Source organism: Lepisma saccharinum, chromosome 23, assembly GCF_977018435.1.
Source record: "Lepisma saccharinum chromosome 23, izLepSacc3.1, whole genome shotgun sequence".
In the NCBI taxonomy this organism is placed as follows: domain Eukaryota; kingdom Metazoa; phylum Arthropoda; class Insecta; order Zygentoma; family Lepismatidae; genus Lepisma; species Lepisma saccharinum.
Genome location: NC_139251.1, coordinates 6,653,775 through 6,680,293, shown reverse-complemented (window position 1 = coordinate 6,680,293; position 26,519 = coordinate 6,653,775). Strand labels below are relative to the sequence as shown.

Here is a 26,519-nt window from a genome sequence, read left to right as displayed (position 1 = left end):
GTATCAGGTACCTTATGCAGGTCTTAAATCTCTTAAAACTATTGACAGTCTTTTAACCAAAAAGCAGCGCAAGAAAAAAAATTCTTGTCTTGCAAAGGGCCATGGTATGAAATTGTTGCTTAGCACCCCCCAATTAAAAAAATTACAGCAATCAAGAAAAAAATCACATGTAGGGGGATTTATATTTACCATCCCTGCCATCTTAGCTGCTCTCGGGGCTGTGGGGAGCTTGGCTGGGGGATCAGCTGCTATAGCAAAAACAGTAATAGATGCCAAGAAAAATAAGGCAGAATTAGATGAGCAGAAGCGCCATAACCTGGCCATTGAGAAACAAGGCAAAGGTGTTAAGAGAGCCATGAATAAGTTTAAAAAAAACAAGAGCCGCTTACAAACCAAGATATTGAAGCTTTAATCAAGCCACTGGGCATCAAACATTTTAGAGGTGTGTACATGTCTGATTCTTTACCAGAACAACCACTCAACAAAGAGTGTGGCATTGTTAATTTGGATAAGTACAAAAATCAGGGCACTCACTGGATCTGTTATCTTAAATATTTAAAAAATGAGGCATTTGTGTTTGATTCATTTGTAGGTGTTCCACCTGAAAATTTAATAAAATATCTAAATTCAGCTAATCTTTATTACAATAATGCCCGTGTTCAAAACTTCAAAGATGTTAATTGCGGACATTTGTGTTTATCTGTTCTTAGATATATGTCTCAAATAAATAAACCATCAATTGAAGATTTTCAAAAAGCCTTGTGGTATCTGAAACATCATGGGGGTATTTCATCTCACCAGCCAAAATTCAATATTGAAACTCAAATTGCATGATGACATAGTATATCCCAAAACAATAGCTCTCAGGGCATTTTATGGCATGTACCTAATCCCCAATATTACACACCACAACAATACAATTGCAGTTGGGGATCAAAAAATTGTCATCACTCCAGGGCAATATAATCTATCCACTCTAAATGCTCAATTACCCAGAGGTGTAGTGTTAAGTCAAAATTCTGTCACTCACAGAGTAGAAATTGTATCTGCCACAGAAACAGTGGATCTGGGTACTATAGGAGAGCTGTTGGGCTTTGAGAACAACACAAAACTTGAACCAGGCATCAAACACACTGCTATGAATATACCTAAATTCTTAGCCATAGAGACTCTGAATATTCACTGTAATGTGGCTGAGGGTATGATCACCAAATCAAATGGCATAGGCACTCACAAACTAACAGGGATCATTGCAACATTCAAACCTAATTCTGAATTCATGGAGCCCATCATCTACAATCCATCACCAACATTATATTTTCCTGTGTGCCATAATAGAATAGATTATATTGAATTGATGGTCACTAATGAAAAAGAAGAATTAGTTGATTTTGCTGGAGCCACAACAACTGCAATCATAGAGATTAACATTTAAATAAAAATACATACAAGAAAAAAAATGGAAAATATTGAGAGTTATGAGCTACAATCATTCCCCCCAAACAGGAGGACATTTGCAAATTTAAATCAACCCAACACACAGATTGAGGTTGATCTTGATGTGGGGGATGGATTTATACACCCCCACAGAGCAGATTTATACATCAAATTTGATGTTGTAAAGCTCGATGGTACAGATTATCCGGCAAATTCAAATATAAGACTTGTAGACAATTTTGTGCCGCATCTATTCTCTGAAATTGAGATCAGAAAGCATGGTGTTGTTATAAACAGAGTGGATTATCCCGGCATTACCTCCACAGCTTTGGCCACATTAAAATTATCCAAAACCGAGGCTTCATACTACAAAATCGGTGGATTTGAGGCTGGTGATAAGATATTATCTAAGAACCACACAGTGCTGTTCCCGATGCGCCTGTTGCCTGGATTCTTCTCAGGTTATAAAGAAATTATGTGGAAGGGTGGTTTAAGAATCACATTTAGAAGAGCTGCAAATGATAATAATGCCTTGATGAGGTACAGTGCAATAAACCCTGCAGGGGAAGCTCTGCCTAATACCCTACCTGATGAGGGCAAGTGCATTATTCAGACCATGGAGTTAAGAATCCCTGTTGTTGAATATGAGGCCAGTTATGCTCTTAAATACAAAGCTGATATAATAAAAAATCCACAGATTCCTCTACAATTTTATACATATCAATGTGTACAGAAGCCCGCAACTGGTACCTATTATGAATTTGATGCTACAAATTCATTCTCCAGTATTCAATATGACATGCCTGATTTTGTGGTGGTACTGTTTCAGACTGGAAGACACAATAATCAGGAAAAAAATTCAAGTAAATTTGATAGCTGCAACATCAAGAACATATATCTTAAAAATGGCAGAAATGAGGTGTTTCCTAGAGAAAATTATAATTTAGACATGTCCAAGGATGATTTTCTTAAATTATATGAGGCTTTTTCTTCCTTCAAACGTGTCACTACAGGCAATACTGATATGTATTACACACCAGATGAATTCAAAGCACAGAGACCCATGTTTGTAATCAACACTTCAAAAAGAAAACAGGTTGTGGTGAATGACAGGACAAATATTAAAATTATTTGTGAATTCCATGAGGCATTACCTGATGACACCATATGTAGTGTTATTCTCATAGGTGAAAAATCATATGTTTATGATGTAAGAAATGAGAGAGTCACGGAGCAATTCTAGAGGGTCTCTGCATATTGCATTGTTTTAATATTAGATAAACAAATTGAAGCAGGTATCCAATTGAACTTAAACCAGAAGTAAATATGTATGGGTGGGTGTGGGTGGCTCTTATGAGCATCTTGGCCTAGTTTCAAGTGTAGGCAAAAAAATATCAAGAGGGGCATATTTTTAACAAATTTATGGACAACAATCTCACAAAAGTGCCTTTTGTAAGTGTAGCCTCATCAATCTGAGGGGGGTCATACTTTCTCAGAAAATTCCCGAGGGCATTTTTACAAAAATCTTGGATTAGACAGGGTTCCACACTTGAGCAAAAAGCTCATATGGACATGTTGAGCTAGTTTTAAGTATAGGCAAATCTGCTTGAGGGGGGTTCATACTTTCTTGGGTTTATAATATTGTATTTTATACTACTTTCGCAGCATTGCCAACTCATTTTTCGTCGAGAAAATCTTTTTTCTCCTAATTCATTTGCTGTTGATTGTACAAAACGCAAAGTAAAATAAACTAAATCAATCAATCAACTCACTTTAAACTGTAGGTCCAGTCCTGATTAGCCTTTATGTGCATAAAGTTGACTACACCAAATCAACAACCACGGGGGAGTGGTTATCACTATATGGTAAGACACCAGGAGTTCCGGGTTCGAACCTACCCCGGCATGACTGTTATTTGTGTTTGTCTCTTCATTAATTGTATCGTATCATTTTCACGATTAACCAAATGTGTCAGCGACGCTAAGTTACAAAAATCAAATCAAATCATTGATTGTTTGATTTGGATTGTCTTACTTCGCTTTCCCGGAACTTTTGGCTAATCGTGAAGATTATACGATAAAATTGATGATGGGACAAAGAGAAATAACACCCATGCCAAGGTCGGTTTCGAACCGGGGATCTCTGGCTTAGTTGTCAAATCAACGTGTTTTGGAATTTGGAAAGGGGTTGGGAGTTACGTGTACTTTCATTTAGTAGTCCTTCCTCATTTTGCAATCTTTTCCTTTCTTTGACTTTCTTTTTTAGGAATACTGGACCCTAAAGGGGGAAAGGGGGATATAACCAACACCAACCTCCTTTGGGCACGCCACTGATTGCTACCCCAAGTGTCGACGTCACCGCACGTCACTGCTCGTGGTGAGAGGTTGCATATCTGGAATATTCAGTTGTTGATGATTATAATTTTAATTTGTTATCAACGTGTATCACAAACCACCTAAACATTTTGATTATAATACATAATGTACAGAAAATAATATACAATAAAATTATGTTCCCATTCCAAATTCATTTGGAATTTTTAAAAGCACGTCTTTTGGGGGGGTCAAAATGACCCCTTTCAGCTGTTCTAAGGATATTGTATCTTTCGCCGCTCTAGAACTACAAGAAATCTTGAAATGAACTTTCCGGATATTTTCATTTCGAATGTAATTGATTTCGTAAGAACCCTCTTGCTCAAAAATTGCAATTTCCAAAATGTGTCACAAAGCTTTAAGTAAATATACGTTATGTAAGATTAAACTTCGCCTCTTTTCTTTTGATTCATAAGAATTTCATGAACGTACTGAAACTAATTTTAAAAATTATAAATGCGAAAATTCACTCACTACTTATTAAGTATTGCTGCAATATATTTCACCCACCTACTACGAGCAACAAAAGGATAGAGGAACCTTTTCCATTTCGTTTGTGTCCTATTTTTGCGTTTTTAAAAGAGTGTATCATGTGTACAATTTTCCCTGTCTCCGACAACTTCCTCATTAACAACATAATATTTGCTTCTTTCGTATTTTACGGTGTCCATTACCAGGGAGGCTTAACCACACACAAATATAGAATTCTATGTCTTCGAATGCTTTGTGCCGGTGTAACGGGGAATTTGAACTCCGTAGAAAAGTGATTGTATAGTCAATTTTCTACGGAAAAAAATGATTGTACAGTCTATATTCTATGGAGAAATATGACTGCCCTTTCCGGTTCCAGTCAATTAAGCAGGGGGTACAACATCCCCGTAGAAAAAATGACTGCCTCTCAATTCACACTTAAAAAAGTGGGTACAAATTCCCTGTAGAAAGCGACTGCCCCCTTAAATCCTTCTTATATTAAGAGTGGGTACAATTTCCCCCTAGAAAACTGACTGCCTCCTTCAATTCTTCATATATATGGAGTGTGTATAAATTTCCCGTAGAAAAGTGACTGTCCCCTTAAATCCTTCTTATATTAAGAGGGGGTACAAATTCCCCGTACAAAAGTGACTGCCCCCTTAAATCATTCTTATATTAAAAGGGGGTACAAATTCCCCGTAGAAAAGTGACTGCCCACTTAAATCTTTCTTATATTAGGAGGGGTACAAATTCCTCGTAGAAAATTGACTGTCCCCTTAAATCCTGCTTATATTAGGAGGGGGTACTAATTCCTTGTAGTAAAGTTACTGTCCCTTTAAATCCTTCTTATAATAGGAGGGGTAAAATTTCCCCGTAGAAAAGTGACTGCCCCTTAAATCTTTCATATACAGGGTTATTATAAATTATTGACCCAATTTCATAAATTCACTGCAGCTTTATTATTTGAAATATTGTCAAGAAACTTTGCAGACGTATAGAAAAACTCAAAAAGTTTTCTTGTGTTGCAGGTTCGCTTCTGATTTCTGCCACGAGAGTGCAGCAGTGAGCATTTATTCAATATGGCGACAGGCAGAGAGAAAGCTTATGTTGTGCTCGAGTTTCATTCACATCAGTCTGTCATAACAATGCAACGACACTTCCGAACGAAGTTCAACAAAGATCCACCAACTGCCAAGTCCATTCGGCGATGGTATGCACAATTTACAGCTTCAGGATGCCTCTGTAAGGGGAAATCAACTGGTCAGCCTACAGTGACTGAAGAAACGGTTGAGCGCGTGCGAGCGAGTTTTGCACGAAGCCCACAGAAGTCGACGAACAAAGCAACCAGAGAGCTGAACATTCCATAGCCTACCGTTTGGAAGATCTTACGGAAGCGATTGAAGAAGAAGCCTTACCGCTTGCAATTGCTACAAGCCCTGATGCCTGATGACAAAGTCATACGTTATGAACTCTAGCACAACATAAGCTTTCTCTCTGTCTGTTGCCATATTGAATAAATTCTCACTGCTGTGCTCTCGTGGCAGAAATCAGAAGCGAACCTGCAACACAAAAAAACTTTTTGAGTTTTTCTATATGTCTGCAAAGTTTATTGACAATATGTCAAATAATAAAGCTACAGTGAATTTATGAAATCGGGTCAATCATTTATAATAACCCTGTATATGGAGGTGGTACAATTTCTCCGTAGGAAAGTAACTGCCCCCTTAAATCTTTCATATATATGGAGGGGGGTACAATTTCCCCGTAGAAAACTGATTGCTTCCTTAAATCCTTTTTATATTAGGAGGGAGTAAAAATTCCTCGTAGAGAAGTGATTGTCCCCTTAAATCCTGCGTATATTAGGAGGGGGTACAAATTCCGCGTAGAAAAGTGGCTGCCTCCTTAAATCCTTATTTTATTAGGAGGGGGTACATTTTGACTCCGTAGAAAATTGATTGTACCGTCAACTTACTACGTAGAAAAATGACGGACCAGTCAATTTTCTACGCAGAAATATGACTGCTCTCTTAATTCGATCTTAAGGTAGCAGGTAGTCCAAAATCCTCGTTGATAAAGGACTGCCCTTGAAAGTGCTCTCAAATGAGAAGAGGGTACAATTTCCACCTAGAAAAAGGACTCCAATCCTAATTTTCTCTTAAACGAGCAACTAACTAATTAACTCTCTAGCCTTCTTAAGCCTTAAGGTTATGGCTGCAGCAACAATGGCCTTCCATCTGTCCCTATCTTGAGCAAGATCTATATACTCTTTTCCATCCCTATCGACTTCCTTTAGGTATATCTCAACGTTGTCCCTCCATCTTCGTCTTGGCCTTCCTACAGGTCTCTTACCATCAGGTTTCCCAACAAGAATCATGTAAACTCCTCTTTCCTCTCCCATTAGTGCCACATGGCCTGCCCACCTAAGTCTTCTTGATTTAATTATTGCAATAATATCTGGACATGAATACCAATTATGTAGTTCTAAATTATGTAACCTTCTCCACTCACCTGTCTCCTCATCCCTTTTAGGTCCAAATATTTTCCTAAGGATCTCATTTTCAAATACTCTCAACTTATGTTCCTCTTTCAATGCTCTTAAATGAGCAGGAAGTCCAAAATTCTCGTAGAAAAAGGACTACCCTTAAAAGTGCTCTCAAATGAGACGGGGGTTAAATATCCCCGTTGAAAACAGACTCCCCTCTTAATTTTCTCTTAAACGAGCAGGGAGTCCAAAATCCCCGTAGAAGAACGACTGCCCTTGAAAGTGCTCTCAAACGAAAGGGGTTATAATTTCCCCGTAGAAAAAGGACCCCCCCCTTTTAATATTCACTTAAACGAGCAGGAGTTCCAGAATCCCCGTAGAGAAGAACTCCCCATTTAATCTACTAAACTAAACGATCAGGGAGTTCAAAATCCTCGTAGGAAAAATACTGCCCTTGAAATTGCTCTCAAATGAGACGGGTGTTAAATTTCCTTTTTTAAAAAAAGATTCCCCTCTTAATTTTCTCTGAAATGAACAGGGAGAAAAGCGACTGCCCTAACGAAAGGGGTTATAATTTCCCTGTAGAAAAAGGACTCTCCTTTTAATTTTCACTTAAACGAGCGGGGGAGTCCAAAATCTCCGTAGAAAAAGGACTGAGCTTGAAAGTGCTCTCAGATGAGAAGGGGGTACAATTTCCCCGTAGAAAGAGGACCCCCTTTAAATATTCACTTAAACGAGCAGGGAGTCCGAAATCCCCTTGGAAAAATGACTGCCCTTGAAAGTGCTCTCAAACGAAAGGGGTTACAATTTTCCCGGAGAAAAAGGAATCCCCTCTTAATTTTGTCTTAAACGAGCAGGGAGTTAAAAATTCCCGTAGAAAGAGGACTGCCCTTGAAAGTGCTCTCAAATGAGAAGGGAAAAGAAAAGTGACTCACCCTTAAATTCTTCTTATATTAGGAGGGTCCAATTTCCCCGTAGAAAAGTAACTGCCACCAAAATTCTTTTTATATTAGGAGGGGGTACAAATTCCCCGTAGAAAAGTGACTGCCCCTTAAATCATCTTTATATTAGGAGAGTGTACAAATTCCCCGAAGGAAAGATCGAATTCACAGGGCGGCCATATTTCTTCGTAGAAAATTGACTGTACAGTCATTTTTCCTACGTAGAAAGTTGACTGTACAATCAATTTTCTACGGAGTAAATATTCCTAGTTTCTACGGGGAAAATGTATAAGAAAGATATAAGGGGGCATTGACTTTTCTACGGGGAATTTGTACCCCCTCCTAATATAAGTGGGATTTAAGGGGGCAGTCACTTTTCTAAGGGCAAATGTTACACCATTCTATTATAAGAAGTATTTAAGATGACCGTAACTTTTCCACTGTTAAATTGTACTCCCTTCTAATATAAGAAGGATTTAAGGGTGAGTCACTTTTCTTTTCCCTTCTCGTTTGAGATCACTTTGAAGGGCAGGCCTTTTTCTACGGGGATTTTGGACTCCCTGCTCGTTTAAGAGAAAATTAAGACGGGACTCCTTTTTCTAAGGGAAAATTGTACTCTTTTTGAATTGAGAGCACTTTAAAGGGCAGTTATTTTTCTACAGGGATTTTGGACTCCCTGCTTGTTTAAAAGAAAATTAAGTGGCAGTCCTTTTGTACGTGGAAATTTTACACTCTCCTAATATAAGAAACACTTAAGGGGACAGTTACTTTTCTGCAGGGAATTTGTACGCCCTCCTAATATAAGTAGGATTTAAGAGAGCAGTCAGTGTTCTACGGAGTTGTTGTACCCCCTCCATATATATGAAGGATTAAATGGAGCAGTCACTTTTCTACGGAGAAATTGTATCTTTTCCTAATAAAAGAAGGATTTAAGGGGGCAGTCAGTTTTCTACGGGGAAATTGTACCCTATCCTAATATAAGAAGGATTTAAGGTGGCTGTCACTTTTCTGCAGGGAATTTGTACCCCCTCCTAATATAAGAAAGATTTAAGTGGGCAGTCACTTTTATATGGGGAATTTGTACGCCCTCCTTATATAAGAAGGATTTAAGGGGGCAGTCAATTTTCTACAAGGAATTCTTACCCCCTCTTAATATAAGAAATTTTTAAGGGGGCAGTCACTTTTCTACGGAGAATTTTTACCCCCTCCTAATATAAACAGTATTTAAGGGGACAGTAACTTTTCTACGGGGAACAACTAACAAGGGATCGTAAAAATAATATTCCACACCTGATAGCTCGTCATGTGTTTACAAATGTGGGAAGTACACTCTCTGGAGCAAGCAAAAGAAAACAAGTCTCTGCTCAAGTAGTGACGTGAGACGGCTCCACCAGTGAACGCGTGAGAGGGAATGGGATTGCGAGGAAATAGGGCAACCGACTGCAGTTAGCAACCTTCGAAGAGCGTGTACTGCTTCGCTCTGGCCACTAGATTGCCCTCGCTTCACTGACGGTATGCACGACCTTGCTCCAGAGAGAGATGGGACAGACTATATCTTAATGTCTCGGTGAGTTTGGAGACCTATAATCTAGATATAGACTATGCTTCATTTCCCTTCCAGCTGATTGCGATTGAAGGCATCAACTGCATTACACGAGTAGCGCTGATCGCTGGCAGAGGAATGAAGTCAAATGGACCCAAAGTAGAAATACCTGTGGATGCAATGAAGACAATTTGCAGGTTAGTTGTTTGTATTCTTCTATGCATCTATTTAGTTATTTCGTCTATGTGACGTTTCATTTCTTCACGAACAAACACGGTGGATAGATTTAAGTTCGTTCGATTTCAATCGTGATTTATTAAAAAATCCTTTATTTAAATAACGTTAAAGACATAATTTATAGATTTTGTAGATATCAGAATCACTTTTGGTGTAAGAACATTAACCTCGTCATCATTTATTGATGTTTATTAAGCTATAAGAAAGGGAAAGAAAGGAAACAATATATACTATATATTGATGGGGTGAAGCTCATACGAAAGCGAATGTAAGCACATTTAATTTTCTCTTGACTTAAAATTTAATAAATTTAACAGGCAAAGATTGCAAATATTTTGTATAGAATAATATATAAAATACTAATCATGTTAAACCGTAAATACTAGTGTTATTATCATTAAACTGTAAATAAAAATGGCAGCTGATATTTTGCAAATTATCATTAGAAAATTGACAAAATTCAGCTACAAGGAAAATAAAAACATTTTTTGTTACAATTATGTAGTACGTCCAGAATGTTTTATTTTCATTGGAAGAAAAAATTCTATAATTATTATATTTTCAATAACATACTTAAACACTTCCATAACAAGTTCATATCTACATTATCAGAAACATATATATTTACATACATTTTTTATTTGTTTTAATTAATCACTACTGCTCAAATATTTTGCAGGGCCGTTTACCAGAATAAGGCTTTCTATATAGAAAAATAATATTTATAAGTATGGTGCCAAAAACCATACAAGCAATTTAAGTGTTTCTTCTTAAATCTATTTAAATATAAAAATCTATTTAAATTTTTAAGACTGGATTAAAATTAAAAGATCATCAAAAATTATATTTTGATATAAAAAATCGTGATTTTTATCCACCTTGCGAACAAATGAAAACACGAAAAGTGGTAAATTTAGTCCAAACCGAAAGAGTGAAAGAGTCAGGTCTAAAAGGCACAATAGAATTCAGAACATAGATATTGCATCTTACGGAATTATTTTTTCTACCCAGGATATTGAATATCGATATACATGTCAACCCTATTATTCCCAATTTCAAGATGAATGCTAAATCATTTGAAGTCCCCCATATATGACATCAATATTCCTTGCGCAGTTTGAAAGGTTGAATTCAAAATTTAAAAAAAAAAAAATTGATTATAAAATGCTGAAGTTAAAATTCCTTTATGGTGTTATTGAACATTTATAGTGTTGATATCATGTTTAAGAAATATTCGTTCGTCATGGCAGCTGCCAGTAACAGTGAATGCAGAAAAACAACTAAAGAAACCAAGATTGATTGAATTGAATGATTGATTATTGTTTTAAGTCCATTTATGCTAATCGGGACTGGACCTACAGTTTAATTAAAGTGGGATCCGAACCACTATATGCTTCCACCGGGATATCTGACCCAGGATTACAAGGCGGGAACGCTACCACTGCGCCATCGTGGACGCCCGTAAAGAATCTAGGAATAAATATTGTAGACGGTAGGGTGCAAGCGACGCACGAACCTTGCCTAATGCCCACGTAAGCTCAACGTCAAACGTCCAGCGCGACAGGAAGCTCACACACCTACCTCCTATATAAACATGGAGCAATTACGTGGAGCTCTCTTTTGTCTCTGTTGTCATCGAAAAGTAAGCCTAAGCTATTGAGCTGGTAATCCTAGGATATGCTGTGTTCAAGGAAATATCGCCGGATTAGGCAAGGTGAGTAAGTGAGTGTGACTTCCATTTACAATCCCTACCTCCAATCACATCAATAAACCTAATGTGGAGAGAGCATCGGTCATTGTAATTTTCAGTCTTCCTTATCCCGGTACGATCTCTACTCTCCCGGAGGATACACGGTTAGTAGAGCTACGGGATGCGACGATCCGGTGTTATCTTGTCCTATAGCGGACGCGGTTCCCTCAGAAAGAGCAGAGACTAAAATATGATCATTTTATAATTTTTCGAAATCGCCAGAAGTAGCACGATTAATTATTTTAATGAATTTCGAAATATTACTCTAACCTGTATTAAAGTATGATAACAACGCACTCCAAACCCAAAATATTTCTCTAACTGTAACATGTATTGCACAGATATATATTTTAATCATTTATTTAGGCCCTGCCACTTCTGGGAAATAGCAATGATGATTCGGTGGTTGCGAAATTCTTATTTTGTTTTATCTCTATTTATTTTTCATTAGGCAAAATTATTGAAGGATCACTTTATTATATTGCCATACGTCATACTGTATTGTCTATTGCTAGTGTATAAGAGAGTTATTAAAATAAAACAACCGTTGCCTGCGAATAGAGAAAACAAAAGGAAGTGTTCCAAAAAATGTACAGTTAATGGAAACAGCCCATGGAAGCGTGCTGGGCCCATAACCCAGAGGTTCAAGGATAGTAACCATGCTCTGCTACCATTTATTTGTGGCTCTCTTCTTGATTTTGTGGTTTAAGGATAGATGGAATCAAAATGGAAGCAAAACTTGGTGCGATAAATTAAAAGGAGTTGGTCACAAAAATCAATTATTGCAAATAATGGTGATATGCGGTCTAATGGATAAATGGAAACACATACAGGTATTTACAACTTGGAATTCATTCAAATATTAATTTAAAAGCAATTATTGTTTCAAATGTTTCACTTTGCTTAAAGTGTTTGGTTCGCATGGCATAACCCCAGTATATGAAATTCACCTTTCAACTTGCGAGGTAAAAGTCAGAATTGTTGTGTAGAATAGAACATGTACATTGACTCTCATTCGGCAAGGTCCAACGGTATTTGTAAAGAACAATAACGCATGTTGATTTGGTATCTCAAGTTTGCTTCTTAACGCTATTTCCGTGTGCATATCTAAACAAAAGCGTGTTTTTCAAAAATATATTATTAATAGAATTGGAAGTGGTAGTTAATAGAGGTAGTTGGTCGGTTCAAAATAATACTTGGTACGAGGGCTATTATTTTTATTAATTTAAGCACAATGGAAAACCTATTTTGACGATGTTTTTGTCGATTTTATACTATTGCAACTCTGTGATTTTTCATCTCATACTTCGTACGAATGTCATAATTTCTTTCGAGTTAAAGTACGTAACGCCTACACCCACACCCACCCATGCACACCCACACTCACCCACGCACACCCACACTAACCCACGCACACCTACACCCACACCCACCCACACCTACACCTACACCGACACCCACCCACACCCACCCACCCACGCACTCCCACGCACACCCATGCAAATTTACTTTCGGTCTACTTCCGGTCTACTTCTATTGCATCATGTTGCGCAACAAGTTATTACGCAATATTATGATGACCCTGTATCTGATGTGTTGTTTTCTGATTGGTTGGTTATGACGTGACGTGGTGTTTTCTGATTGGTTGGATTATGACGTAATGCGATACCGTGTTGTTTTCTGATTGGCTCACTGTTTCTGATGTTTTCAACGCGGTCCGCGCTTAGGTTATTTAAAGGATTTTCGCATTACAGATCAGTCAGTATCGTGAGAGTGTTTGAAGAGTGCGGACGCGTTCTTGCAATGCTGCTCATAATTTTTTTGTTAAAACTTAAGTATTTAATTTATTTTAAAGCTACGTAGCTCATAGTAATTTCGATCAGATTGAGTTTTGGTGTGATCAGATGTTATTTGTTGTCTCCGAAAATTCTGTATAAATAACATAGCTGAAAATTTTATCGTAATAGCTACAATTATTTTATTTTGAAGGTGGTTCAAGTTGTTTTTCACACAGATTGAATTTGTATGAATTTGTATTTGTATTGAATTTTGTATTTTTTTCCGAGAAAATTTATATATAAATACCAGAGCTGAGAAAATTATTATAATTATAACTATTGTCTTTTTTAAGTTACATTCTATCAATTATCGTAAGTTTAAAAGAATCTTATTGAATTTTGAGTTGCTTGTGCGTCTTATTCTTATTTACTTAAAGCATATTAAAAAAAATGTTATCTACCAATTTCATCGAATGTGTCATTTGTGGACAATTAATCTCCAAAACTAATATTAGCAAGCATAGGGCAAAATGTAGCGAAACAGGTTCGAAACTAAATCGCTTGTTACCTACTAGGCCTTGTACTCAATGTGGAAAAATAATTAGCATTGCTAATTTAAGTAAACACATGAAAATTTGCAAAGCATCAACTGGACATGGAACATTGAAAATAAAAATTGATCATCCTGAAACTGAAGCTTCTACTTGCAAACAAATTAAAATGTCTAATGACCAAAAGCCGATTAGATCTGCATTCAATGACCAACTCCAGGATTTCTGTTTTACTTCAAACCCACGCTGTGATATTTCTAGTTTCTTGAGTGAAATTAAAACATCTATCATAAATATTCTGAAAAATAAACTAGAAAACAACTCCATAAAAGTATATCTTGATCTAATTTGTGAATATGAAAAACCCAATGGTACAAGAAATATTTTTTTCACAAAACGAGAAACCAAGATCTTTATTTGGCAGACATTGATAATTTGAACGTTTTTTATTCTAATCTTACTAGTGAATTGATTAGGAAACACGATGAATTCGAGGCTAAGGGATCAGGTTGGTCTCTTTGCGGAAGTCCTCACAGGTTAATCGCTTATGTAAACAAATTTACACCTTTTTCTGCTTCGAGCTACGTTCCACTTCCGGTAGAAATTCACCATAAGAGAGCTGTGCTGAACATTCATAACACCGACAATAAGTGTTTTATGTGGTACATTTTAGCAGAACTTCACCCGGTTCATTGGATAGATCATCCATATCGAGTTAGTCACTACACAAAATATATCGATGAGATTGAATATGCTATGACAGGCATCGAATACCCTGTTGCTATTTCCGACATAACAAAGTTTGAAAACAGGGTACGAAATAGAGAAGGAAAATGATTAGCTATAAATGTATATTCGTATACTTCAGTTAAGAATTTTGTGCATCCTGTTAGGATAACTAATATTTTTGATAACGAAGCCATGGAAATCAATCTGCTTCTCATTGCTGACAATAATATTCATCATTACACGCTAATTCGTTCACTCTCCCGCTTGGTCAGAAGCCAAACAACCAAGCATGATGCACACATTCAAGTTTGTCCAAGGTGTTTAACCGTATTCGACGATCGTAACCAACGTAATTACCAAAATTTCAAAAATCAAGAAATTTCCAAACAAAATCTTGCTGAACATAAAATCTACTGTGGAGTCAACAGACCGGCTTGCATGTTGATGCCCAAAGCAAATGAATTCGAAGAATTTATAATGCACAAGGCCTTGTTGGAACATCCGGCTATTATCATTGCAGACTTTGAGGCTTTTCTCAAACCATTGTCTTATTGCGATCCGGATCCCGAATTTTCTTCCACAACACCGTACCAGCTTCATGATCCAAATAGTTTTGGATATGTTGTTGTTTGGCAAGATAGGATAGATAAACCATATATATATCGCGGACCGAATGTTATTGAACTCTTTTTCAAAAAGATGGTGGGGGAGGTTGAGAACATTGGCAGCTTCTTATGTCAATCGAAATCAATGCTTCCATTATCCAGCGATTAAATTCAATCTTACAATAACATTGAAACGTGTCCGGTGTGTGATCAACATTTCACGAATGAGAATCGGAAAGTATTTCACCACAATCACATCACCGGAAACTACATTAGTAGAATCTGTAACACCGGCAACCTCAAGATCCAGAACCCTAAATTCGTTCCAATATTTTTTCACAATGGATTTAATTACGATTTCCATTTCTTAATTAGAAATCTTGGATACGATACGCAAAAAATAGATATTTTTGCTCAAAACGAAGAGCGTTATATTTCTATAAGTAAAAAAGTTAAAATTCCAGCAACGAATGAAATCATAGAGATCAGGTTTCTAGATTCTTTCAGATTCCTATCGGCAAGTCTCGATGCTTTAGCGAGTAAACTTACTGACGAACAATTTAAAATTACAAAAGCTAGTTTGTCAAACATACATCTAGAACTGATTAAACGTAAAGGCATTTATCCTTACGAATATGTAACCGATGAATCTAAATTTGACGATGACACTCTCCCATCTCAAAAAGAATTCTTCAGTCAACTGAAAAAAACCGGAATCACGGACGAAGAATACGAACATGCGAAATTAGTATGGAAGGAATTGAGATGCAATACTCTCGGCGATTATCACGATGCGTATCTCAAATTAGACGTAACAATACCTGCTGGTGTATTCCAAGTATTCAGAAAAACAGCAATAAATATTTATAATTTAGATCCAGCATACTTCTACAGTCTTCCTGGTTTGGCATGGTCTGCTATGTTGCTCCAGACCAGGATCAAGTTGGAATTGATTTCGGATGTCGACATGTTACTTTTTATAGAAAGGGGGATACGTGGGGGGGATGGTGCAATGTTCGCAGAGATACGCAAAGGCAAACAATATTCACATGTCTGAGAATCAATACGATGCAAATCGACCATCGAATTACATATTTTACGCTGACGTAAACAATCTCTACGGGTTCGCAATGATACAAAAACTTCCATACGGAGGATTCGAGTGGCTGGATCCTATTTCAATTGATATTAATCGTTTCGACGATCGTAAATTTGGTCCGTTCATTGAGGTGGACATTGAATTTCCAAAGAATTTGCATGCTACTTTTTCCGATTTACCTCCGGCTCCCGAAATTAAATGTCCACCTTATTCTAATCAAAGCAAGCTTATGTTAACTCTAGAGAGAAAAGAGAGATATGTCGTCCACTACAAGAATCTCCAGTTTTTGATTGGGAAGAGTGTTCGGGTAGTAAATGTGAGAAGAATTCTCAAGTTCAAACACTCTCCATGGTTAAAATCTTATATTGAGACCAACACGAGACACAGAACAGCTGCCATTTCAGAATTAGAGAAAGATTTTTATAAATTAATGAATAATGCCGTTTATGGAAAAACAATGGAGAACGTCAGAAAGCATATAGACATAAAATTGGTTTCAGATAACAATAAATGTACAAAATTAGTATCTGATCCTAGATTCAAATCGTGAAAAATTTACAACAAGAATTTGGCACTTTTTAATCTATATATAAAATTAATAAAATTCAGAAAACCTATTTACGTTAGCGCAACGGTTCTCGACTTGTCGAAATTGCACATGTTCGAATTTCACTATAATATTATGAAACCTTTCTATAATGATAAGCTGTCAATTTTGTACATAAACACCGATAGTTTTATTTATAACATACAAACACCTAACCTCTACGAAGATCTTAAACATCCTTCCATGCTTGTTTATTTCGACACTTCTTCCTACCCTCAACCCAACAAATTTGGAATTCCTTCCCACAACAAGAAGGTTCTCGGCAAGTTCAAAGATGAGTGTAACGGTGATAATATTGTTGAGTTCGCTGGTTTGCGTTCGAAGATGTATACATTCAGAACAGAGAGCAGCGTCACAAAGAAAGCAAAAGGAACGTGCAAAGATACCGTGGAAAACAAACTAACATTCCAGGATTATATTTGTTGTCTTTCTTCACAGTCGAGGATACTTCGATAAGATAATAGAATACAAAGCTCAAACCATGAGATTACAACGAATAAAATAAAAAAAGTAGCCCTGGATCCACACGACGACAAGAGGTGTATTCTCGAGTGTGGAATTCATACTTTGCCTTGAGGGCACTTTAGTTTAGAAGTTAATAATAATTGTAGTCAACACATGTGAAAAAAAATAAACCTAACATCAAACGAAAATTTTGAAAATTACAAAAAAAATCTACACGTAGTTTAATTTTTCATATATTATTCTCTACTATTAAAATTTTTCTATCACTTTTTCAATTTTTACATCATAAGTATATGATTTACCCACAATAAAAATTGCACTCCATGTAGTATTTTCAGATAGAGTTTCATGAAATTCACATACTAATTTAATATTAGTTCGATCATTTATAACTACCAATTTTCTTTTTGATGCATTGATTATAAACATTGGTCTGTGAATTATGAACTCATCTGTATTATAATACATGTCTATGTTACCTTCAGTTACTCGTTTAAAGCACTATAAGATTCATATAATTTTAAATAATCTTGTTCTGTAATGTTTAAATTGTAATTTTCACGAGGAAATACTTCATTTCTGCCATTTTTCAGATACACATTTTTAACTTTACAATTAACAAACTGACTGGTATATTTTTCCTGATTGTCATCTCTCCCTGAAACAGCACAGCTACAAACTCTGGTATATCATTGCAAAGATTGGAACTGATTAGTAAGATCAAATTCAAACAATTTACCCTATGAATGCATTGATAAGTATAACATTGAATCGGAATTTGAGGATTTTTCAAAATGTTGGTTTTGTATTTGAGAGCATAATTCGATTCATATTCAACTGTAGGCATTCGCAACTCCATAGTCTGGATCACACATTTCGCAGCATCGGGTAAACTAGCCTCATTAGTTGTTCCATCTGCATTCAAAGTTTTGTATCTCATGATGGCATTATGATCATTGTGTGTTCTGCGAAATATCACACTCAAACCACCTTTCCACATAATTTCTTTATAATCAGAAAAAAATCCAAATAGCAATCTCATGGGGAACAGTACTGTGTGACTTTTTGCTTGAATTTTTGTTCCAGCTTCGAACCCACCAACTTTATAATATGCACTCTCTGATTTGGAAAGTTACTGTAGTGGATGTAATTCCAGGGCAATCAATCCTGTCAATCACTGTACCATGCTTTCTGACTTCAATTTGAGAAAATAAGAATGGAACAAAATTATCTACAAGTTTTACATTAGCAGTAGCTGGATATTCTTCACCATTACTTTGTTTTACAATATCAAATTTTATATACAGATCAGATCTATGTGGATGAATGAACCCATCCCCTTCCGTGATGTCATACTGTATCTCTTTGTTATGCTGATTCAAATTTGCAAATGTTCTTCTGTTTGGAGGGAAGGACTGTAATTCATAACTCTCGATATTTTCCATCTTGGTATTTATTTATATATTTTAAATATTAATTTCTATTATAGCAGTGCTATTAGCACCGGAAAAATCGATGATCTCATTTTTCTCATTTGTAATAGTTATCTCTATGTAATTAACTTTATCAATAGAAACAAGGAAATAGACTGGTGGGATTGGGGAATAGAAGATAGGTTCCATAAATTCCGAATTCGGTTTAAATGTAGTAATGATACCTGTCTCCTTGTGACTGCCAATCGAATTTTCTTCTGCTTTGATAATCATACCTTTGGCAATGTTACAGTGAATATTCAATGTCTCAATAGCTAAGAATTTTGGTATAAATTTACTTACGTGCCTAACACCTGGTTCTAATTTGTTATTGTTCTCGAATCCTAAAAGTTCTCCCATGGTAGATAAGTCCACTGTTTCATTGGTAGTTACAATCTCTGCTCTGTGTGTTACTGAAATTTGAGAAAGCAAGACAGTGGTTGGAAGTTCAAATTGTAAAGTAGATAATTTATACTGTCCAGGAGGAATAATTATTTTTTCATTACCTACTAATATATTATTGTTGTAGGTAGTTACATTCGGAATCAGATACATACTGTAGAATGCTTTTAGAGCTATGGATTTTGAATAGATAATATCATTGTGAAGATGTAGTTTCAAAACCGAAGTCTCGCTTGAGAGATGGAAAATTCCCATATTTAATATATAATACAGCTTTTTGAAAATCTTTTAATTCGATGTTTGGTATTTTATTTAAAATTCTGAGCATCGTAATGCAAACATGGCCACATATAATTTGATTAAAATCTTGAATACGATCGTCGTTGTAATAAATTTTAACATGTTTCAAGTAACAATTGGTTTGGTTTGGTTTGATTTGGTATTTTAAGTCCACTTTATGCACAGTAAGGCTAACCGGGACTGGACCTACAGTTTTAAGTGGGATCCGAACCACTTGTGCCTCCACCGGGTATCGAACCCGGGACCCCTTGATTACAAGGCAATGACGCTACCACTGCGCCATGGGGGAGGCCCGTTTCAAGTAACGAATTAATTCTGTAGGGGGTACCCCTCCGAAAGAATCGAAATAAAAGCATTGTCATTTTGTTTATAATAGCATATCCAGTGAGTACCAACGTTTTCGGACTTGTCCAAATTCACCAAGCCACATTCTCGAGAGTGAGGACTACCTTTAGGGAGAGAATCAGACATGAAAACCCCCCTGAAGTGTTTAATTTTAAAAATTTTAATTAAAGATTCAATGTCTTGGTTCGTGAGTGCTTCTTTTTTTTAAATTTCTGAGTGCTCTAGACTTCACACCTTTGTCTATTTTTTTCTCCATGGCAAGACTATGACGCTTTTGCTCTTCTAGTTCTGCTTTATTTTTTTTCGAATCAATGAGAGTTTTCGCAATAGCAGCAATACCCCTTGCCAAGCTCCCAACTGCCCCCAATGCAACCAGGATAGCTGGAATGCTGAATATGAATCCACCACTGTGTGTTTTCTTTCTTGTATTTTGAATTTTTTTAATTGTGGCGTACTGAGTAATAATTTCATTCCATTTCCTTTGGCTATACATTGCCTCTTCTTTTCTTGTTGTTTTTTAGTTAAAATCGAATTAAGTTTTAAAATTTTAAGATCATGATACGGTATTTGGTACACAACTCCTTTTGGTTTCATGTTGTTGTTGTTATTATTATTATATTTCAGGGTATTTATATTTCAAACCCCACCCTCATTTTTGTTTTGTATTCATAGCAATAGTTGTACCCAATGCTGTTATTTTTTCACCCAATGATGCATCTCTGCTTGTTAATCTTCCAAAAGATGCCTCTTCCAGTTTTTGATCAGCCACATGACGATCATTTAGATCTTTGTGTGTGTTGTAAGCAATATCATGTTCTTTACAAGCTGCATCCAGAGGATTAATACCCCTGTCCCCTATTTCTTTTCGTTTCTGAAGTTTTGTACCAGGACCACAATATTGGTAACAAGGTACGTGTAAGTCGAACGGAAGTTTATTAATAATATCATTCACTAAACCTCGACCCTCTGATATATTCCAGAATTTAGGAGGTAGAGTATTGATAATTTTAATTAATATCCTATACCTTTAGGATCGTTTACAATAAAATTAGCTAATTTGTCACTAATCATGTTTACAATACCCATTTTCTCATTATGGAAATTATTGTTCCCAGCATTTTCCTCTCCTGATATAACCAGCAACCTATCTATAAGTTTTCTCACATCGTTTATCCATACAAATTCCTTAGGTAGAGTATTGTATTGTTTTATACCACTACCGGTTTTGAGTTGATTCCAGATAGGTTTCATCAGATTTTTGTATTTATCCCCGCTGCTCGATTTCACACGCTTTTGACTGGCATCGTTTTTTTGGTACAAAGCATCAGAGAGTGTCAAAATTTCAAAGTAACTTTGATAATCATCTTCTGTAAAATTTTTTGGTTGTTTTTTTGGTAATGATCTCCCATAGACCTACGGTACCAGGATATCTGGACCAGCTGTTTCTCCCACCCAAATTAATTTTTATGTTATCCCCTTCAAATGTTACTTTAGACTTGCCAATTTTCCATACTACGCCTTCATTACCCTCCATAGTTGGATACAACCCAAATACGTCATCTTTTTCGAATTTTCCAGTACTAAAATAATCCCTTGCCACGAGACCCAACTCGATTTTCTCTGATTCTTCTATAGCTGCTTTAGCAGGTGGTTCCTTAAGTACCAGAGGAGTGTGGATACTAGATAATGGCGTAGGAGGAAATTCTGCATAATTTTTATCAGTAAGAGGTACCAATTCATTGATGAGGTTTTTATTTTGTTCTGTCACACACTTAATCTCTTTACCAAGACCACTGATTGCATCGATAATAGGTTGGTCTTGACGCTTGTGTTGTTCGTAAAAACTTCGATTCTCTGATTTCCAACCTTTGAAACGTTTGGACAAGTACTCTAATAATTTCGAATTATCTTCTATCTTATGTTTTGTTATATTTTTTTTATTTTTTATTAATGGTTATTTTATATCGTTTCAACGTTTAAGAAGTCGTTGATTTTATTTCTAAATTTACCATTGTTAGGTTTACGAGTCATGTCGATAGTAACAAATCCAAAATCGTCGCTGTTCCATCAAGATGAACTGAATTTTGAAAATTGGTTGTAATTTAAGTCTCCTCCCACATAATCATCGTATACATATTTCAAATTAGTATGATCTTGACGAAACAAACAGATTAAGTTTGTATTATCTCGTAGTAACTGTTTGGGAATTTTTGAATAAGTTTGAGCTAAATAAAAGCAGTCTATTTCTTTGTGACGACCCTGTGTAAAACAAATTCTAATCTCATTCTGATTTTCCAGAATAACATCATCAAACACCACAACAGAATTTTTCAAACATTGGTCGAGAGGTTTTATTGTAGATGCAAATGTAGCTATGCCCAGTCCCTCATACATACAGGTGTCTATTTTTCCAATCTAGCCAATTGGGGGCAAGCAAGAAATTATCAACCAGCAAAGTGGTTTTTCCACAACCTGATGGGCCTGTAATAAGACATCTTATGTTATCAGGTAACAACTCTCCATTTTTTATTAGTTTCCACTACATCTGGTAAACGCTGTACCACATTCCATGTTGGTGTCAAAGAATCACCTGGATTGCTTCTATCCAACTTTTGTCTCACAGACCTAACCATTTCACATAGAATTTATTATTTTTCTTTTTCAATATTTTCTCGATTAGATATGTATCTCGATATTTTGTTTTATTAAGTTCCTCTTCATAGAATCTCCCTTTCAATATTTTGTTATGATTATCTTTTATGATATATGTATTTCTATTCCCTGGTAAAACTTGAACCACTGAGAATAACTCCGTACTCCAACTTTTAGTAAAACCTTTTTCGAATAACTGTTTATATTTACTGACCCTTACCTGATCCCCTATTTTAAACTTTGGCTTCTTGCGAGTATATGTATACTTATTACAATAAAGAGTAGAAATCGTTGCTCATCAGATTTGGTTACCTCAGCAGGTTTCATGTGAATAGTACTGTGTACTGTATTGTTGTAATCATGAACTAGCTCGGTAAAATTTGCACCCATTTATAATTGCCCTGTAGAGTGAATTGTCTCCACATGCGATTTTTTAATGTTCTGTTGAATCGTTCCACTATACTAGCTTTCAGATCACTGTATGTAGAATAATGTCTAATATTATGTTGTTGCATTAAATTAGCAAATGTAGTATTGTAAAATTCTTTCCCTCTATTTGTCTGTAAATATTTTGGTATCTTTCCCTCACTGAATATCGACTTAAAAGCCTCGGTAACACAAGTACCAGTCTTGGATTTTAGGGGAACAGCCCATGCATATTTGCTAAAAGTATCAATAACTGTAAGCATATATTTGTAACCATGATTTATCTTATCCATTTTTTTTAAAATCCCCCTTGGAGGGGCCATCTCGATCAGATCAGCCAGGAAGACTGGTTTGTGTAATTCATGAACTATATCTTGTCTTGACATCGAGTTCGAAGTGAGAATATCGCATAAAATGGATTGTCCTCAAGGTATAACCGCTTTATGTCAAATACTAGCTTGTCACCAATTTCAATATCAAAAAGCTGATAATTTTTCGTCGTCATGTACTTTAAATTTATTGGTAGACTCATCCCAGTATGCAATAGGTATTTGAACTGCCTTGTGTATACCATCTTTTCGCACTATAGTAAACTGAGGAACTTCAATATGTTTTCCATGTTTTAGAAAAACTAAACTTCATGTACCTGAGCTTTGGCGTACGTCCAGTGCCCTCGAGCATTTGGAACACTTTGTAATCTAACAATTTCCATAGAATAAAATTAACGAGTATCTACGTCATCTAGTCTGCTTAATACCGATTACAAGTGTTCGTTGATAGTACGAACCAACTTGTAGCTAGGTTTGATTTTTACATCAACATACAGTTGTCTATATTCCTCTTTGAGATCGTGAAGTTGAGTAGCAAAATCAGATAAAGCAGATTCTTGACTTGCTTCAAGAGTAGTAATTTGTGACGTAATATTAGAAATAATCTCTTGTAAATTTTCTACAAGTTTCAATTTAGAACTCTGGGTAGCAAGATCGTGTACTTGAATTCTGATTTTTTGTAAATAATGCATGTAGTTCGTTAAATATTTGATTGTTGGGGAGACTAGCAACAGTTACTCTGATTTGCGCAATTTCAGCTTGAATGTTTTTGATATCCTCAGATTTTAAAATTCGATGTACTGCTCTCCTCATAGCTCTGATTTCCTGAGAAGTAGGCAAAGCAGCTACAGTATTCTGAAGTGTGGTAAGAGTTGATTTTATAGCATCGAGTTCTGTTGCATTAGCTGCATTTTTCAAAATTTCTTGCAGTTGCATTGTCATCCTGCGTAGGTGTAGACTGTTGCAGTGTCTCTAATTTACTCAGAATGTCGTCAATAAGATGATGGAAATGCGATAATTCTGATTCAGTATTCAAGCTTTCAAGCTTAGTAACTTGCTGTTGAACTATAGCTAGAATATCAGTAATGCCAGGCAGTTTCGATTCCAGAGTTTCCTGTACACTTGTTAGCTCATTTCTCATAGTTGCCATAGTATGTGAGCTAAGGTACCTTGTATCTTCCCAAAAATCTTCATAAGTCTCCAACTGCAATTTGATGCCGGCAACGCTCCGAGCAATAGCATTTAATTCAGAAGATGAAGCTAAATTATTGATAAAATCTACCAATGTCTGCAGTTTCGATTGAACTTCTGTTATAGCTGTATGCAGTTCATCTTTCTGTAATTCAGATTTGATACTTTGCAATGTAGGAACTTCGAAAGATTGAAACTTAGCAATACTAGCATTTACCTGCTCATATTCTTCTTGAGTTTTGATATTCTGGATGATGGTTTGCAGTTCGGTACGAATACTATTTGCCTGATCATTTAATTGCTGTTTCAGCTGTTCGGTATTCGTTCTCTGGATTTGTCTAAATTTATCAAGTTCTTTTTTCAAGTTGGCAATATTCTCTTCTAAGTTCTGAAGATTATCTATTGAAGCTAAATTAGTAAATTTCTCGAGCAAAGATTTGAGTTCTCCATCAATTTTTACTATACGATCAATCAGTTGAGTTTGAAGATTTGTAATCTCTGCTTGAATATTTAGATTTAGTGAATTCTGTAATATAAGTAAATCTGATTTCAGAGTCTTTAGACGTGCATCTAAACTAGCAATCTCGCTGGAATTATCTGGAATCTCCTGTCGCCTTCTATTACCAAATATATCCATGTTTTTTTTGTTTTTAGGTATTTTATATATTGATAAGAGGATAGATTATTCTTATTTCGATAAACAGAGGATTCAATTTATCATACTCTCCAATTATCTCAGCATACAAAAATTCACCAGCTTCCACATCATAAGACGTATCAGGAAGTAATGTACTATGTTTAATTCTATACAAATTTCGACCTATGTGCAAAACTGCCGCATTGGGTGGTGAAACGTTTATTTGAATTTTCCCACTAACAGGTAACTTATATGATGATAAGTTATTATTAAATACAAATAAGTGCTTTCGAGCATCCTCGTCAACATGAGACCAAATACTATTCAAGTGAACAAGAAGTAACCCTTTCAATTGATGATAAATTTCTCTAAATGCATCCATCTTCACTTGAATTCTCTCTACAGGCTGATTATGTTTTTTAAACCCAAAAAATATGCATGACGTTTTATTTTATATTAGCTATTTTTTTGTTATATATAAAATATATATTTGTACTAAGTATAAAAAATTAATAAGCACATATAGTAAAAAAAATATCACCCTGTGCTTAGCACATGAAAAATATTATGAGCAGAAGTGCAACAACGCGTCCGCATTCTTCAAACACTCTCGCGATACTGACTGATCTGTAATGCTTTCGCATTTAAATAACCTAAGCGCGGACCGCGTTAAAATCATCAGAAACAGTGAGCCAATCAGAAAACAACACGACATCGAATTACGTCATAATCCAACCAATGAGAAAACACCACGTCACGTCATAACCAACCAATCAGAAAACAACACATCAGATACAAGGTCATCATAAGATTGCGTAGTAACTTGTTGCGCAACATGATGCAATAGTTTACCCTTACGAGCTATCGAAATGTAGCGTAATAACTTGTTGCGCAACATGATGCAATAGACGTAGACCGGAAGTAGACCGAAAGTAAATTTGCATGGGTGTTCGTGAGTGTGCGTGGGTGTATACTTAAAAAAACTGGAAAAACTCACAAGTGTCTGTCAAGTGGACCGGAAGTAGAACATAAGTGGACCGGAAGTGGACCAGAAGTAGACCGGAAGTGGACCGGAAGTGGACCGGAAGTAGACCAAAAGTATACCGAAAGTGGACCGAAAGTGGACCGGAAGTAGACCGGAAGCAAATAGGTGTAAGTGGGTGTGGGTGTTACGTAATTTAACTCGTAAGAAATTATGACATTCGTACGAAGTATGAAATGAAAAATCACAGATTTGCAATAGTATAAAATGGACAAAAACATCGTCAAAAATAGGTTTTCCATTGTGCTTAAATTAATAAAAATAATAGGCTTCGTACCAACTATTATTTTGAACCGACCAACTACCTATACTAAGAAAATATTCCGTCAGAGCTTTACCAGAGTTTTCTCTGCCGACTTAATATTAGAAATATAATTTTACTTTTGCCTTCACAAGAGCAACCCGAACTTTGTAGTTCGTCAGCGTTGTTGACATAAAAGTGAAAAATAATATAAATTGGTAAATGTTAAAGACAAACATAAATTGTACATTTTACTATTATGTACAATTACGAGTACCAGATGGCGCTATAAGATATTGCTCAATATACTCAAGATTGAAAAAGTGTGAAATCAGGGAAATATATATTTGATTGCGTTTAAGTGTACGGCGTACAAAATTGAGCAAGAAAATTAGGTGTGAAAGGGGGGGGAGTC

The 26,519-nt window shown here is 35.9% G+C and overlaps 1 protein-coding gene across 1 annotated transcript in view; it reads left to right on the top strand.

Moving 5' to 3' along the window:
- Positions 1-26,519, top strand: part of LOC145977875 (uncharacterized) — a 469,373-nt gene that overhangs the window by 386,758 nt on the left and 56,096 nt on the right. The window contains exon 15 of the mRNA XM_083110208.1: positions 9,325-9,443. Coding sequence (XP_082966334.1) covers positions 9,325-9,443 — 119 coding nt within the window. The remainder of the gene's footprint in view (positions 1-9,324; positions 9,444-26,519) is intronic.